Source organism: Tachysurus fulvidraco, chromosome 10 (genome assembly GCF_022655615.1).
Source record: "Tachysurus fulvidraco isolate hzauxx_2018 chromosome 10, HZAU_PFXX_2.0, whole genome shotgun sequence".
NCBI lineage: Eukaryota > Metazoa > Chordata > Actinopteri > Siluriformes > Bagridae > Tachysurus > Tachysurus fulvidraco.
The window spans coordinates 18987588-19000794 of record NC_062527.1 but is presented as its reverse complement, the minus strand read 5'-3'; the positions used below and the strand labels follow the sequence as shown (position 1 = coordinate 19000794).

General features: G+C 37.9%; 1 protein-coding gene across 3 annotated transcripts in view; it reads right to left on the bottom strand.

The window, feature by feature from the left end:
* Window positions 1-13207, bottom strand: part of LOC113658015 (venom phosphodiesterase 1-like) — a 47545-nt gene that overhangs the window by 24335 nt on the left and 10003 nt on the right. For 2 of the 3 annotated variants that reach the window (XM_027170179.2, XM_047819320.1), the window contains exons 2-11: window positions 12889-12976; window positions 8768-8896; window positions 8296-8421; window positions 7948-8008; window positions 6603-6700; window positions 6418-6497; window positions 3345-3464; window positions 2479-2588; window positions 2139-2204; window positions 897-969 (exon numbers count right to left, since the gene is read on the bottom strand). In XM_027170179.2, the coding sequence (XP_027025980.2) occupies window positions 897-969; window positions 2139-2204; window positions 2479-2588; window positions 3345-3464; window positions 6418-6497; window positions 6603-6700; window positions 7948-8008; window positions 8296-8421; window positions 8768-8896; window positions 12889-12976 (951 nt within the window). Of the gene's footprint in view, window positions 1-896; window positions 970-2138; window positions 2205-2478; window positions 2589-3344; window positions 3465-6417; window positions 6498-6602; window positions 6701-7947; window positions 8009-8295; window positions 8422-8767; window positions 8897-12888; window positions 12977-13075; window positions 13095-13207 lie in introns of those variants that run through there. The other variant, XM_047819319.1, reaches the window with a different exon arrangement.

Below are 13207 nucleotides of genomic sequence, written 5' to 3'. Positions count from 1 at the left end.
TCTTAAGTTCACCTTAAAGTCTGAAGTAAAAAGCATGGATTAAATAATGACTTTACATAACTTTTGTATAGAGACAGAGTTCAAATACAGTACTGTAGTTTTCACACGATGATCAGTTTCTTATTGAGTGTCCGTTGCTAAGCATCTAGACATAACAGCATATTCTAACAGAGCATAATTTCACATTGGAGTTAACACTGGGAATGCACCTCTAACTCTGCAACCAAAACCTTCCTCCACCCATCAGCTGTTGAGTGGTGATGTGAATTTCTCCGATTATCTGGTTACAATGGATGATTTTTTGGAAGGAAGGTCAAAGGAAGGTCATAGGTCATGGGTGCCGAAGACTCGGGTGTAGGTGTGGAGAGTGAAGACTAGCTCGACCGCCCTGATCCAACAAAAAAGATACTGTGGCACAAATTGCTGAAAAATTCAATGCTGGATATGATAGATAGGTGTCGGTACACACAGCATCACAGCCTCTGGTGTGTATTAATATGTATCTATATGACTACAGGGTATTAGGTAGGTAGATTTAATCTTATAGCTGATCGGTGCTATAGCTGCTAACAAACTTGCTCATTAAGCTCATTCATTAAGTTGTTATGTGCTCAATTCATTAAGCTGCTTTTTCTGTATAAATGTCCTGCCTTGTTTATCCTTGTTTATGTTTGTTTATGTAGAGAAGGAAAAGCTACACCATGATGAGCAGGGTGTCGATCCAGGCCTGTGAGTTACTTACTAAAATGGCTGCCATGACCCTCATGGAGTATTTAATAACACTAACTAATACAAACAAAGTCTTACTTCTCCTCAGTAGAAAGTGTGTGTGTGTGTGTGTGTGTGTGTGTGTGTGTGTGTGTGTGTGTGTGTGTGTGTGTTTGTGTCTTTCTCACCCCTCCACTGACAGGTCCAAAGCTGTGTCCTGATTTATCCGGCTCCTCCAGATAGAGAGTGTAGAAATCAGGACTGTGAATAAAATCAATAAAACTGTTTCATTAACTACTCAAATCTTAATCTGTGCAGTGATAAACCTCATCATCATCATCATCATCATCATCATCATCATCATCATCATCATCATCATCATTATATTTTCGGGCACTCTAAAGAACATTACAGTATGATGGATGACTCTTGACAAGGTTTTTATTTAATACCACAAGTAATTATAATTAGAATAATACCCCTTGATTAATATTGACGTAATGTGATATAATGTGAAATCCAACATAGTTAAAGAACAGTGAACTAAATATTCCACTCCAAAGCTTCTAACATCAACTTTATTATCTTTCTAAATATTACACAAAGATATGATGTAGTGAACCTTTTTTCTAACCCTCTTAAAAAATAAACACATTAAACACAAACCCTACAACAGGGTGCATCGCTGTCAGAACATGTTAAAGCTTTCTTAAAAACCAAAAGCCAACAAAAAATGTTAGAGGAATTATGTTATTTGTTTTAGAGTACAGTAGCTTAATGGGCATAAATTATATGGGTTCTTCACTGTTGCTTCTTTGAAGCTTCTTGACATGGTTCTGAGTAAAACTCTATGTGATAGGGGAAAAATATATAAGGTAAAACCACTGAGATTTCAAGTCTACAAGGTTTTACTTTCCCATGGGGTACCAAAGAGAACCCTCTTCAGAAGATAAGGATGATGAATAATCTGATCTGGCTCTAGGTGGAATCTTGTGTTATAGAGAAACACTACTGTAGGGAAGTGAAAGCTTAGTGGATAAGGTGTTGGACTACTGATTGGAAGGTTGTGAGTTTGAATACCCGGGCAACCAAGCTGCCACTCCTGGGCCCCTGAGCAAGACCCCTTAATTGTAAGTCACTCTGGATAAAGGTGTCTGCTAAATGCTATAAATGTAAATGTTTGTTACTGTACAGTACTTGTCTCTGTAGGTTCTTGTCTCTCTAGGGTTTTTTTTACACTGCACTTAACTCAAAGTAGAAACTCTAGGTAAAGTACAAAGTTAAGGAGTGAAGGTCACCCAAAGGGGTTCAAGATGGAACCTTGTGTGACAGGGAAAAACTGTTTTGTTGGCTTCTCGATACAGAACATAATCGATCAGGTAAATGATAGTGCAGTGAAAATATAATAAATTTCAAGAATGATGATTTACCGCTGATCATCAGGCAACTGTAACCACTGCAGTACGGTGAAAACTCTCTGCTCAAAGGGAATTGATCTGTACCACACACACGTCATACAAACAAAGAGAGAGACTTATTATAATCTTATATAATAATAATAATAATAATAATAATAATAATAATAATAATAATAATAATACATATGTTAATAACAATAATAATAATAATAATAATAATAATAATAATAATAATAATAATAATAATACAAGTCAAGAACGCTATACATTCAAAAAGTTTTGAAATAAACCTGGCTTGCTGTATTGCATTGTATTGGATTTGGATCTTACTGGATATATACGTGTACTGTACCCATTATATTTCTCATATATATTTGGGAAAGTTCCATTTATTTGAACATCTGATCCTGGCCAGAAGAAAGTTCCTGCTCGCAGACCCTGATCCATCACCGTGAGCCAGATCTAAGAGACAGACATAGTTTCCATACAGTGTATCATACATGTTTGTAGGTGATGTTGTAAAGAATAATACTCATTGTAACATAGGTGTGTAATAAGGTATGAGGTTTAATAAGGTATAAATGTTTAGGCACTGCTATGGACCAGGACACAGGTCATTTTGAGGCTAATATCATTATGTCTTTGGTACATAAACCACAGTTAAATTAAGTTAGTGAAGTTAAATATAAATATAAATAGCTCAAACAGTCAAAATGTTTTCCTAGCTTTTTAGATTTGAGCCAAAAACAACCAGCTGGATTTCTGGATCTAAATCATGACAAACCACTGGTTTAGTCAAAGTTGAATTCTAGCTGTGTTTAGCTGGTCCTCTGTAAGGAGCTGACAGACCATGTCTTTGGACTGGGAAGGCAAATAGAGTACCCAGAAAAAACCCCAAGGCAGAGTGAGAACATGTATATACATGTACAGGTATATGTGCTAACCCCCCTAGCCACTGTACCCCCCCACATATCATATCAAAGATGACTTTTTGTAAACCGGAGATTTCTATGTTTAAGAAGTTCCCTTAAATAGTCTGATGTGTTCCATTAGAATGGTTACATGAGTCTGTGGTTAATTATATAAGATAAAAATAAACACTTTTATACTATACAATACTTTTTTACTGGTTATCAACTGTTAATGACAACTTAGCAAGCATGTCCCATCATGTCTGTGCCATGCTATAAAACATGTATGTGCGTATGTGATGCTTACCGGTTGTCCTAGGTACCACCTGGCTTTGTCCTTCTCTGCATTCGACAGACTGAATGAGGCATTAAATACAGGGTCATACATGTTGTTATCCACTAAACCGTGAGACTCAGAGTACAGACCCTACAGAGAAACAAACAAAAAAATAACAGCTAAATCATAGTTGTATATCAAAGGTTCATTAATGTGGTCTTAAAACGTATTAGTGAAGCCTAGAACCTGACTCTCATGCCATCCTGAGCCCTATAAGCACCTACTCCTGATATCCTAGTGTTTACAAAGCACTAGACTTGCCACACTGTGGTTTATAAGCTGTTAGTGCAGCATCTTCCATCCTGAGATCTTTAAGCTGCTACTGCTGCCACCATGAATCCTAAAAAATTCTACCCCTGATAATCTGAGTTCTTCAAGCTCTGACTGCTTATTACTCAGGGCTGACGACTGGTACTGGGTCTGTGGTAAAAACCTGTATCTAGCCCTACCCCGTAACTGGGGAGGAGTATGTACTTTAGCAAGGTTTAGGTATCCAGGTGTGGTCATAGCTCACTCACACTCACCAATAAAGCGACCCAAGAGAGAGGTGTCTTATAATGACTTTCCTCCGCCAGAACATAGACTGAAACCTACACTGAGTAAATTCTTTGATTCCTTCTTCCCACAGTATGGGATGACTCAGGTTTGGAATCAACTAGAAGTCACACATTATCGGCTTGCCACTTATATTAACTCCACTAATCGGGCAACCGAAGGCATTAAACAGGAACTCGCGGCCCTTAGATGGACTGCTACACAAAATAGAATGGCCTTAGATATTCTATTATCTAAAGAGGGAGGTGTATGTGCCCTGATTGGAGATCAATGTTGCACCTTCATTCCCTCGAACGATGACGACCAAGGGTCTATCTCAGATGCACTGCATGATATGCACAAAGTAGCAAACCAAATGAAACGAGACGAACACGGAGATAATAGTTGGGGACTTTGGTATACACTGTTCGGACAGTGGACTCCCTATCTATCAATGATAATCCCAGTGATTGTGGTATTACTCTTATTATGTTTGTTTGGCCCTTGCATATACAAATGCATTCATTACATCATAACGTCCAATCTAACGACCAAACAACTTGTGAAACTAGACGATATTGACGATGACCCTGAATGGAGTCCTCCGTTCAGCGATGACTATTTCACTGAATTTGCCCAGACTGATCCAGAAACAGACAAAGGTGAATACGGACAGTAGAGACTGTGACTTGTAGTGAGGTTACGACTTGATTAATGCTTAATGCTTTGCCTTTAACTGCATATTTCTTATATATACGGGTCCTGTCCCCACAAAAACAGCATATTATCCACTAAAGATCATGTATTTTATGAAGCATTCATGTGAACCCTACAGGGGTAATGATGCGCTGATGTGAGACTTTACATGATTAGCTTAAGATTTAAATGATTATATTCTAGCTGATTAACAATGTTGTAGATTAAGTAGTTGATTAACAATACTGGTATCGATCGATCATTTAGAGTTTAGATTTTGTTACAGATTAATGATTAGTAAAATTTTGTGTATTGTCCCAGGGACAAAAGGGGGGAATTGTAGTGGAAATTTTTACTTTAGAGAAGAACACATGAATCTGTCCTTCTAGGCTTCTGTATTTCCCATGGCTGGTAGTTATTGTGACTAGAGATTTCAGTTGTTTCTTTCTAAAACTGCATTTAATCAGAGCTTTCCCATGAGACCTTTTCTGTTCCCGTGGGATTAGCTTGGTCAGAAGATGAACAGGCGATGCTTCTAAGCCAATGGTGGATGATGTTTTGGTTTTACATGTCCTGTTTATTTTATTCCTGTCTATAAAATGCTGGTGTTATCAATAATGGTGGCCCTTCCTCTCTGATTTCACACGTAGAGTGTTGGGTCCTTCTGCAAAGCTGAAAACAATAAACCGTGAAAACCTTTATACTCTTGCCCGTGCCTGTTGGTGTGATATTTTTATGCTTTAATTCTCTCGAACCTCAAAACTTCCACAACACTGCTGTTATTCTAACGTCCACAAGCCCCTCCTCATACAAGCTCATATTCCTGCTAACTTGAGTTCTATAAGTATATAAACTTTGTGAAAAAAAGCTTATAGACATTAGATTAGAAGGTAGGTGTAGCACCTTCTGAAATGATCTATTCCGGTCACCTTGAGGTCTATACGCTTCTGCTTCTACACCCCAAATCCTACAAGCTCCTACTCAGAACATCTTAAAATGCACAAGTTGATACTGCTGCAACCTACCTTGAGGTATTTAAGATGCTACTTTTGTCACCATGAATCTTATAAGCACAACCCCAGACATCCTGAGTTGTACACGTTCCTATTCCTGCCATCCTGAGATCTTCAGGATATATTTTCCTGCCAACTTGGGTTTTATAAACTGCCCCTGCAGCCACTCTGAAACCTACAAGCTCCTATTCCTGATATTCTAAGGTCTACAAGCTCTGAACCTTGCAGCTCTGATGTGTTTAAGCTCCGGCCACCTTAAAGTCTGCAAGGTGATACTCCTGCCACCATAAGATATTTAAGCTGCTACTTCTGCCACACTGAATCCTACAAGCTCGTACCCCTTATAATCTGATACTAATTCATCCCTGATGTCTATGTGCTGCTACTGCTGCCACCCAGAATCCTACAAGCTCATATTTCTCCCACCTTGAGGTCTATAAGCTGCTGTTTCTGCCACCCCAAATCCTATGAGCTCCTATCTTCTGTAATGTTGCTGTACCTCCTAGAACCTTAACTGCATAAGGCACCACTGCCATATGACCAAGAAACATTTGGCCTAATGGTCACATGCACATAACTGTCTAATGGCAGTCACTTGCCTTATTGTTCTTCTTTAATGATCTAAATTTTTTATCGTTTTCCAAGAGATCACTCATTCTGGGTATTTTCCATTAGTAATTAATCCAATTCTCAACCACAGCTCAGTGTTACCACCAAATAAGACTGAAAACGGCACCTCTGCTAGGCAATTCAATTCATACTAATAGTAAATTTAATAGTAAAGTAATGTACATACTAACCGTGACAATGGAGTAGTGGTTAGGGAAGGTTTTACTTGGAAATACAGGCTGCATAAAGGCAGAAGATGTTCCACATTCTCCTAAGTAAGAAAAATACATCTATAATTCATACAGTTCTGAGACTAGCAGACTTTTCCCTGCGCTACACCACATTTGTTAGCGTGAGAGTCAATGCGAGTACTCACGTAGCTTATCCAAGACTGGAATTAGTGAGTGCCATGTGTGCTGATACTCTGCCCTTAATCCATCAAGAGAGATGAGTAGCAGAGGCTGCCTTTTAAAACTGTCATGAAAAAGAACAAGAAAAAATGAGACTGTGAGCATAAAATAGAATAAACCTAATAGAAATAAAATACAGATAGTGATATGATCTCATACTTTAGGCTTATTTACTTATACTTATGCTTGTAAAAATGTTGCGTACCATGTGATATTTTGTTAAGGTTGACAATGAGTCCAAGCCTAGTGTATGGAATGCACAATAGACATAACATGATTTTATAGTAGTCTGGATGTATAATATAGTTGCAATCCACACAATCAAAGCAGGGTTCAAGACTGTAGCAGTGCGGAACAGACATGAGGCAGAGATGGAGGTAGCAGAGATGAAGATGTTGAAGTTCTCTTTAGGAGTAAAGAGGATAAACAGGATTAGGAACGAGCACATCAGAGGGACAGCTCAGGTTGGCTGTTTTGGGGACAAAGTCAGAAAGGCTTGGACATTTACAGAGTTGGTAGAAGGATGTTGGAGATGCAGCTGCCAGGTACAGTAAGAGGTCAAGAGGAAGGCCAAAGAGGAGATATATGGATGTGTTGAAAGAAGACATGAAGGTACAGTAATTGATGTGAGAGTAGAGGATGATGAGGATAGAGCAGAGGATAGAGAACACCAAGATGGCGCCGGTGAGGTCGGCTGAGGTCGCGACTGCTGTGCTTACACTTTGCCTTTGTTTTCTTTATTTTATATATTTATTTACATAGATAATGTATACGCATGTACATTATTTTTCCTTTATATTTTCATATTTTTATATAGTTTCTTTTTATATAGTTTATACTTTTTTTTATTTATCTACCTCCTTTTGGTTATTTTTTTTTTTTATCCCAAATTGCATTCCTTATGTTTGAATACTGGACAGATGCAAAAAAGCATTTCACTGCATGTCGTACTCTGTATGTATGTGTATGTGACAAATAAAATTTGATTTGATTTGAGTTACGTGGAAACAGATGATTCACTGTGGTAACCCCTAACGGGAAAAGCCGAAAGCAGAAGAAGAAGAATACAGAGTGTGAGGGTGCCATGGTGCCAGGAAGCAAAGCAAGTGTCCACAGAAACTGCTGAACACATGAGCATTTTGCTCTTACTGTAAGTCAAAGTGCAAATCAAGGAGCTTTTTTATTCGCTCTGCTTACTCGGATTGTTCACTCTTACCCTCTATGTTAAAGGCACTCTTTAATTGGCATAACAATATAAACATTAAAGTGCTAGAAGACCACAGGAGCATTTAACATTAAAGAGAACGTTACCTAGAAGGACATTTAGGGCTGCTCATTTTCACACACTGATCCTGAACCCATGGCGTCATTCCTGGAAGATAAATAACACAAAACTTGTAGTAGTACAACAACAACAACAACAACAACAACAACAACAACAACAATAATAATAATAATAATAATAATAATAATAATGTGTGTGTGTGTGTGTGTGTGTGTGTGTGTGTGTGTGTGTGTGTGTGTGTGTGTGTGTGTGTGTGGATATAAGAGAAGTGAGAGAATGTGAGCAAAGAGGAGTGAGAGAATGATTATCTGTGAAAGTGTATGAGTGTGTTCACTGAGTTATGAGTGTGTGTGAGTGTGTGTTTGTGGTCTCACCATTGCAAACAATACCATAGTTTGTACAGCAGTCACCAGCACCCAGACAGTCAGAAGAGCAGTGGCACTTACTATCAGAAATACGCTTTTCACCACAACGCAATGGCGTACACTCCCAGCTCTCAACTGCACACACACACACACACACACACACACACACACACACACACACACACACACACACACACACACACACACACACAGAGACACACACACACACACAATCCACATCACATTACAAAAATGAACCATTGAGTCAATACTTATAACTCAATTTGTGTAACAGTTGTACATTAAACTGCTAATAATCATAACTATGAGTCAGTGAGATTGTTATTGCATGTTTCATGTGAATGGAGATCTTTAAAATTACATGTGCTGGCTTGCCCTGTGGTATCCGAAGCATTTTTGTTCCCCTACTCAAATTCTGATCTAATCCAGGGAAGACATACAGAAATGAGTCAGGACTTACTCGGCTGGAGGCAGATGTCCATAAAATCATAACAGCAGCTGTTACTGCTCACACACTGTGCATCACATCGACAGGCTGACGACTCATGATCGTACGGCTCGTAACAGCGGTTCCGACATGTTTCTGGCACTGTAATAAATATGTAAAATAAAAGATATGAAAATTTACAATATTTTACTAATTTACTAGGAGCCTTTATTTTTGTCACATTTATATTATAGCACGGTGAAATTCTTTCTTTGCATATCCCAGGTTTGGAAGTTGGGGTCAGAGTGCAGGGTCAACAATGATGCAGCACCACTGGAGAATTGGGGATCTGAGGGCCTTGCTCATGGGCCAAACAGTGGCAGCTTGTTGATGCTAGGGCTTGAACCTCAATCTTCTGATCAACAACCTTAACCACTTGAGCTACCACTGCCACCTTTGAGTCATAAAATAATTATCTAATTAAAAAATAGTAGTTAATTACTAAATTTAAGCAGTGTAAGAAATGTATTATTAACTAAGCAGTAATTACAGAGTCTTTATCACTTATTACTGAGTTTTTCTGCGTCAGCAAAACACAGCATTCAGTAATGAAGGAATGATACCAACACTCAGGCAGTTTTAATGTCTTTCCATGGGTTTCACTTTACAGTACTTTTCTAAAAATTTTCCAGATCCAATATTAACTACTAAGGAACAACATCGTAACACATCTGGCATAAGTGATGGTTCACTTTAGGGTTTGCTTAATTAAAATGTAACTAAAATGCATGAAATCCTTGTGTAAAGGTATAAAGCAGGACTATGTATTCTAATTTATTCATAGTTTAATCACCTGGAACAATTAAACAAAGATAATTATACTAAATTGAATTAACATTAATCCTGTTTGCTTGTATTGAACAATACAGTAGGGGAGAAAAAAACTGTTGGTATTGAATAAATCGGAATACACTAGTAAACATACACTAGTAAAAGTAGATCGGTACTGTAGTATTTAGTTTACTGTCCGATTTGACACACCTCAGAAAAGAAACCATAGCACAATGGTTAGTACCCTACAGAATATAAAGCAATAAAAAAAGGATAAAATCTCCTGGTTAAATGTTGAGTAATGTAGTGTAGTAAAATGAATAACAAATAAGCAAAAACAATGCTTCCGAGTGGCAGAAAGAAAAATGTGGTGCAGACACAGAAGATGCTTCCTATTAAAATACATTAGATCAAAAGTCGTGCTGAGTGAGTCATGAGTGACGCGAAAAAAAGGAAATTCGTGTACACAAACACAAAGTAAATAGATTACATATTGTGACCTATGTCACAAACCACCATGAGACTGGATTGATTATTTCTGTGCAGATGTCAGGATGTCTGGCAAACATCTCATGTGTAATTATGATTGTTTCCTCATGCAGACCACCAGAAAAAGTGAACAGCTGTTACATCCCTGGTGATGTCAGGATCTGACAACTCAGTGATCTCAGCTTTTTAACCTCACAGTACTAATCTGAAACGCACATGGAGATTTTTCATTTACAGTCAAAAGCATTTGTCCACGTTTATCCACTAAGATTCTTTTGTAGTCATTTCAACTTCAAAAATTTTCCCACAGCACCGCATTGCCACATTCTCTCTGCACTGATGCTCCCTTCAAAGACAAAAACAGATCAACACTTATCGCAGTAATCGCAGTATTATTTTCAAGTCTTGCCACAGATTCTCAATTGGATTTAGGTCTAGACTTTGACTGGGCCATTCTAACACATGAATATGCTTGGATCTAAACCACTCCATTCTAGCTCTGGCTGTATGTTTAGGGTCATTGTCTTGGAAGGTGAACCTCCACCCCAGTCTCAAGTCTTTTGCAGTCTCAAGTCTTCTAACAGGTTTTCATCTAAGATCTGTATTTGGTTCCATTCATCTTTCCATCAACTCTGACCAGCTTCCCTGTCCCTGCTGAAGAAAAGCATCCCCACAACATGATGCTGCCACCACCATGTTTCATGCTGGGGATGATGTGTTCAGGGTGATGTGCAGTGTTAGGTTTCCGCCACACAAAACATTTTGAATTTCGGCCAAAATGTTTAATTTTGGTCTCATCTGACCAGAGCACTTTCTTCCACATGCATGCTGTGTCCCACACATGGATTGTCACAAACTACAATCAGGATTTCTTATGGATTTCTTTCAACAATGTGTTACGTCCTTTTCTATTTGTTTTCTGTTTTTGGGGAGGTGTTTGTGTTTCTGTGCAGGATAAACCCTGATTGGTTCCTGAGGTTTACCTGGTGCCACGCCCTGCTGGTCAGCTGACTCCCTCTGGCCTATAAAAGCCTCCACCACCACTTCCTGTTTAGCTTCTTTGTCTCATTTGCTGTCATCACTTGCTTTCTGCTAACTAGTTGTGTGAAATTGCTCTGTGTATTTATATTCTTAGCATTTCCTGTTAATACTGACTCCTGCATGTTCTTTTGACTTTGATTCTGGCTTGCCCTTGTTTGGACCTGTTTGCTAAATTGTATATAGTGGTATATAGTATTTCTGGGGAAGTAGGGAGACCGATGCCATTTTGTTTGTACCTTTTTTTGATTGTGATTATTCTTAGGGAGATAGGGAAGTGATTTGTGTTTTCTTTTTCTTTTGTTTAGTAGGGAAGTTAAAGGTTGCAATAAATAGCCGTTTTGTTTGTTATTTTGGCCTTGTCGGCTCCTGAAGACATACCCCCGTTTGTACACTTGTTTTCCTAGTAAAATATTGTTCTTTCAGTTACCCCTGGTGTCTCGTTCTCGTTCATGTTTCGCCCTCACCCCTAGACGGGGCGTAACAAATGGCTTTCTTCTTGCCACTCTTCTACTGTATGAAGACCAGATTTGTGGAGTGCACGACTAATAGTTGTCCTGTGGACAGATTCTCCCACCTCAGCTGTAGATCTCTGCAGCTCCTCCAGAGTTACCATCGGCCTCTTGGCTGCTTCTCTGATTAATGCTCTCCTTGCACGGCCTGTCAGTTTAGGTGGGCGGCCACGTCTTGCTAGGTTTGCAGTCGTGCCATTCTCTTTCCATTTCTGGATGATGGATTGTACAGTGCTCCGTGTTCAAGGCTTGGGATATTTATTTATAACCTAACCCTGCTTTAAACTTCTCCACAACTTTATTTCTGACCTGTCTGGTGTGTTCTTTGGTCTTCATGATGCTATTTTTTACTAATGTTCTCTAACCCAATTCTGAGAGCTTCACAGAAGAGCTGTATTTATACTGAGATTATATTACACACATAATTACGTGACTTCTGAAGGCAGTTTGTTTCACTGGATTTTAGTTAGGGGTATTAGAGTAAAAGGGGCTGAATGCAAATGCACACCACACTTTTCAGATATTTATTTATTTATTTATTAATTAATTAATTAATTTATTTATTTATATAATTTAAAAAAATTGGAGTCCATTTATAATTTTCATTCCACTTCACAATTTTGTGCCACTTTCTTTCGGTCTATTTCATAAAATCCCAATAAAATACATTTTTCTTGTAACATGTCAAAATGTGGAAAGGTTCAATGGGTATGAATACTTTTGCAAGACACTGTAATCGAAGTTCTTTACAGGAATTAGTTTCAATAAAGAACTATTAATTTATTCCCGTATATGATCTGTTGAACAGTATTGTAGATTCTTATTAAATAATCAATATTAAGGTGGTTTGATTGACCTATGTTTTGATTACAGCAGGAATGTATATTTGTCTATTCCACATCAATTTGCTACCTATTTAATACTTTTATTAATTAAAGAATGCCATGTCGCACTTTTTAAATTCTTTTTTTTATCTGTTTATAGATATAATTAATATTTAATGTATGCCTCATTATCACAGATAATAAACAAGTGATTCAAGTCTGTTTTCTCATTTGTTTTGGATCATATGTATACCTGGCTCAGAAGACAAAAACACTACTATTAAATGCTATTTGTTCATAACCTCATAATTTACAGATTATTGCACATATTACTGCCAAAGTGCTGATGCTGTGAAATTGAGAAAGTTACTGCCTGATCATAGCCATTTGCTCCTTTTCAAAGCTAGAACATGAAGGAAAATATTTGCTAATGTATATTTAAAATATAAGAAAGACTTACACTTGTTCTTGCACTGTTGCAGCTGAAGTCCGAGGCCTAGACCCAGTCCTAATATGATGGTCACAACAGATACAGATAAAGTGGCAATCTGTATGAAGGAACACACACACACACAAAAGTTTTCTCTAATGCAAAAAAATGCAATATGAAGCCGGCATAATATTCTTAACATATTCACAGCCAGTACCATGAGCAAGCTTCAACCAAGAGGCTTTTCAAAAAGACCAGGCACTATATATTGACAAAATGTCAAGTAAATCCTGTATTGTCCAACTTGTATACAGTACGGATAGTGGCAAAATGAAAAGTGAAAAGGATA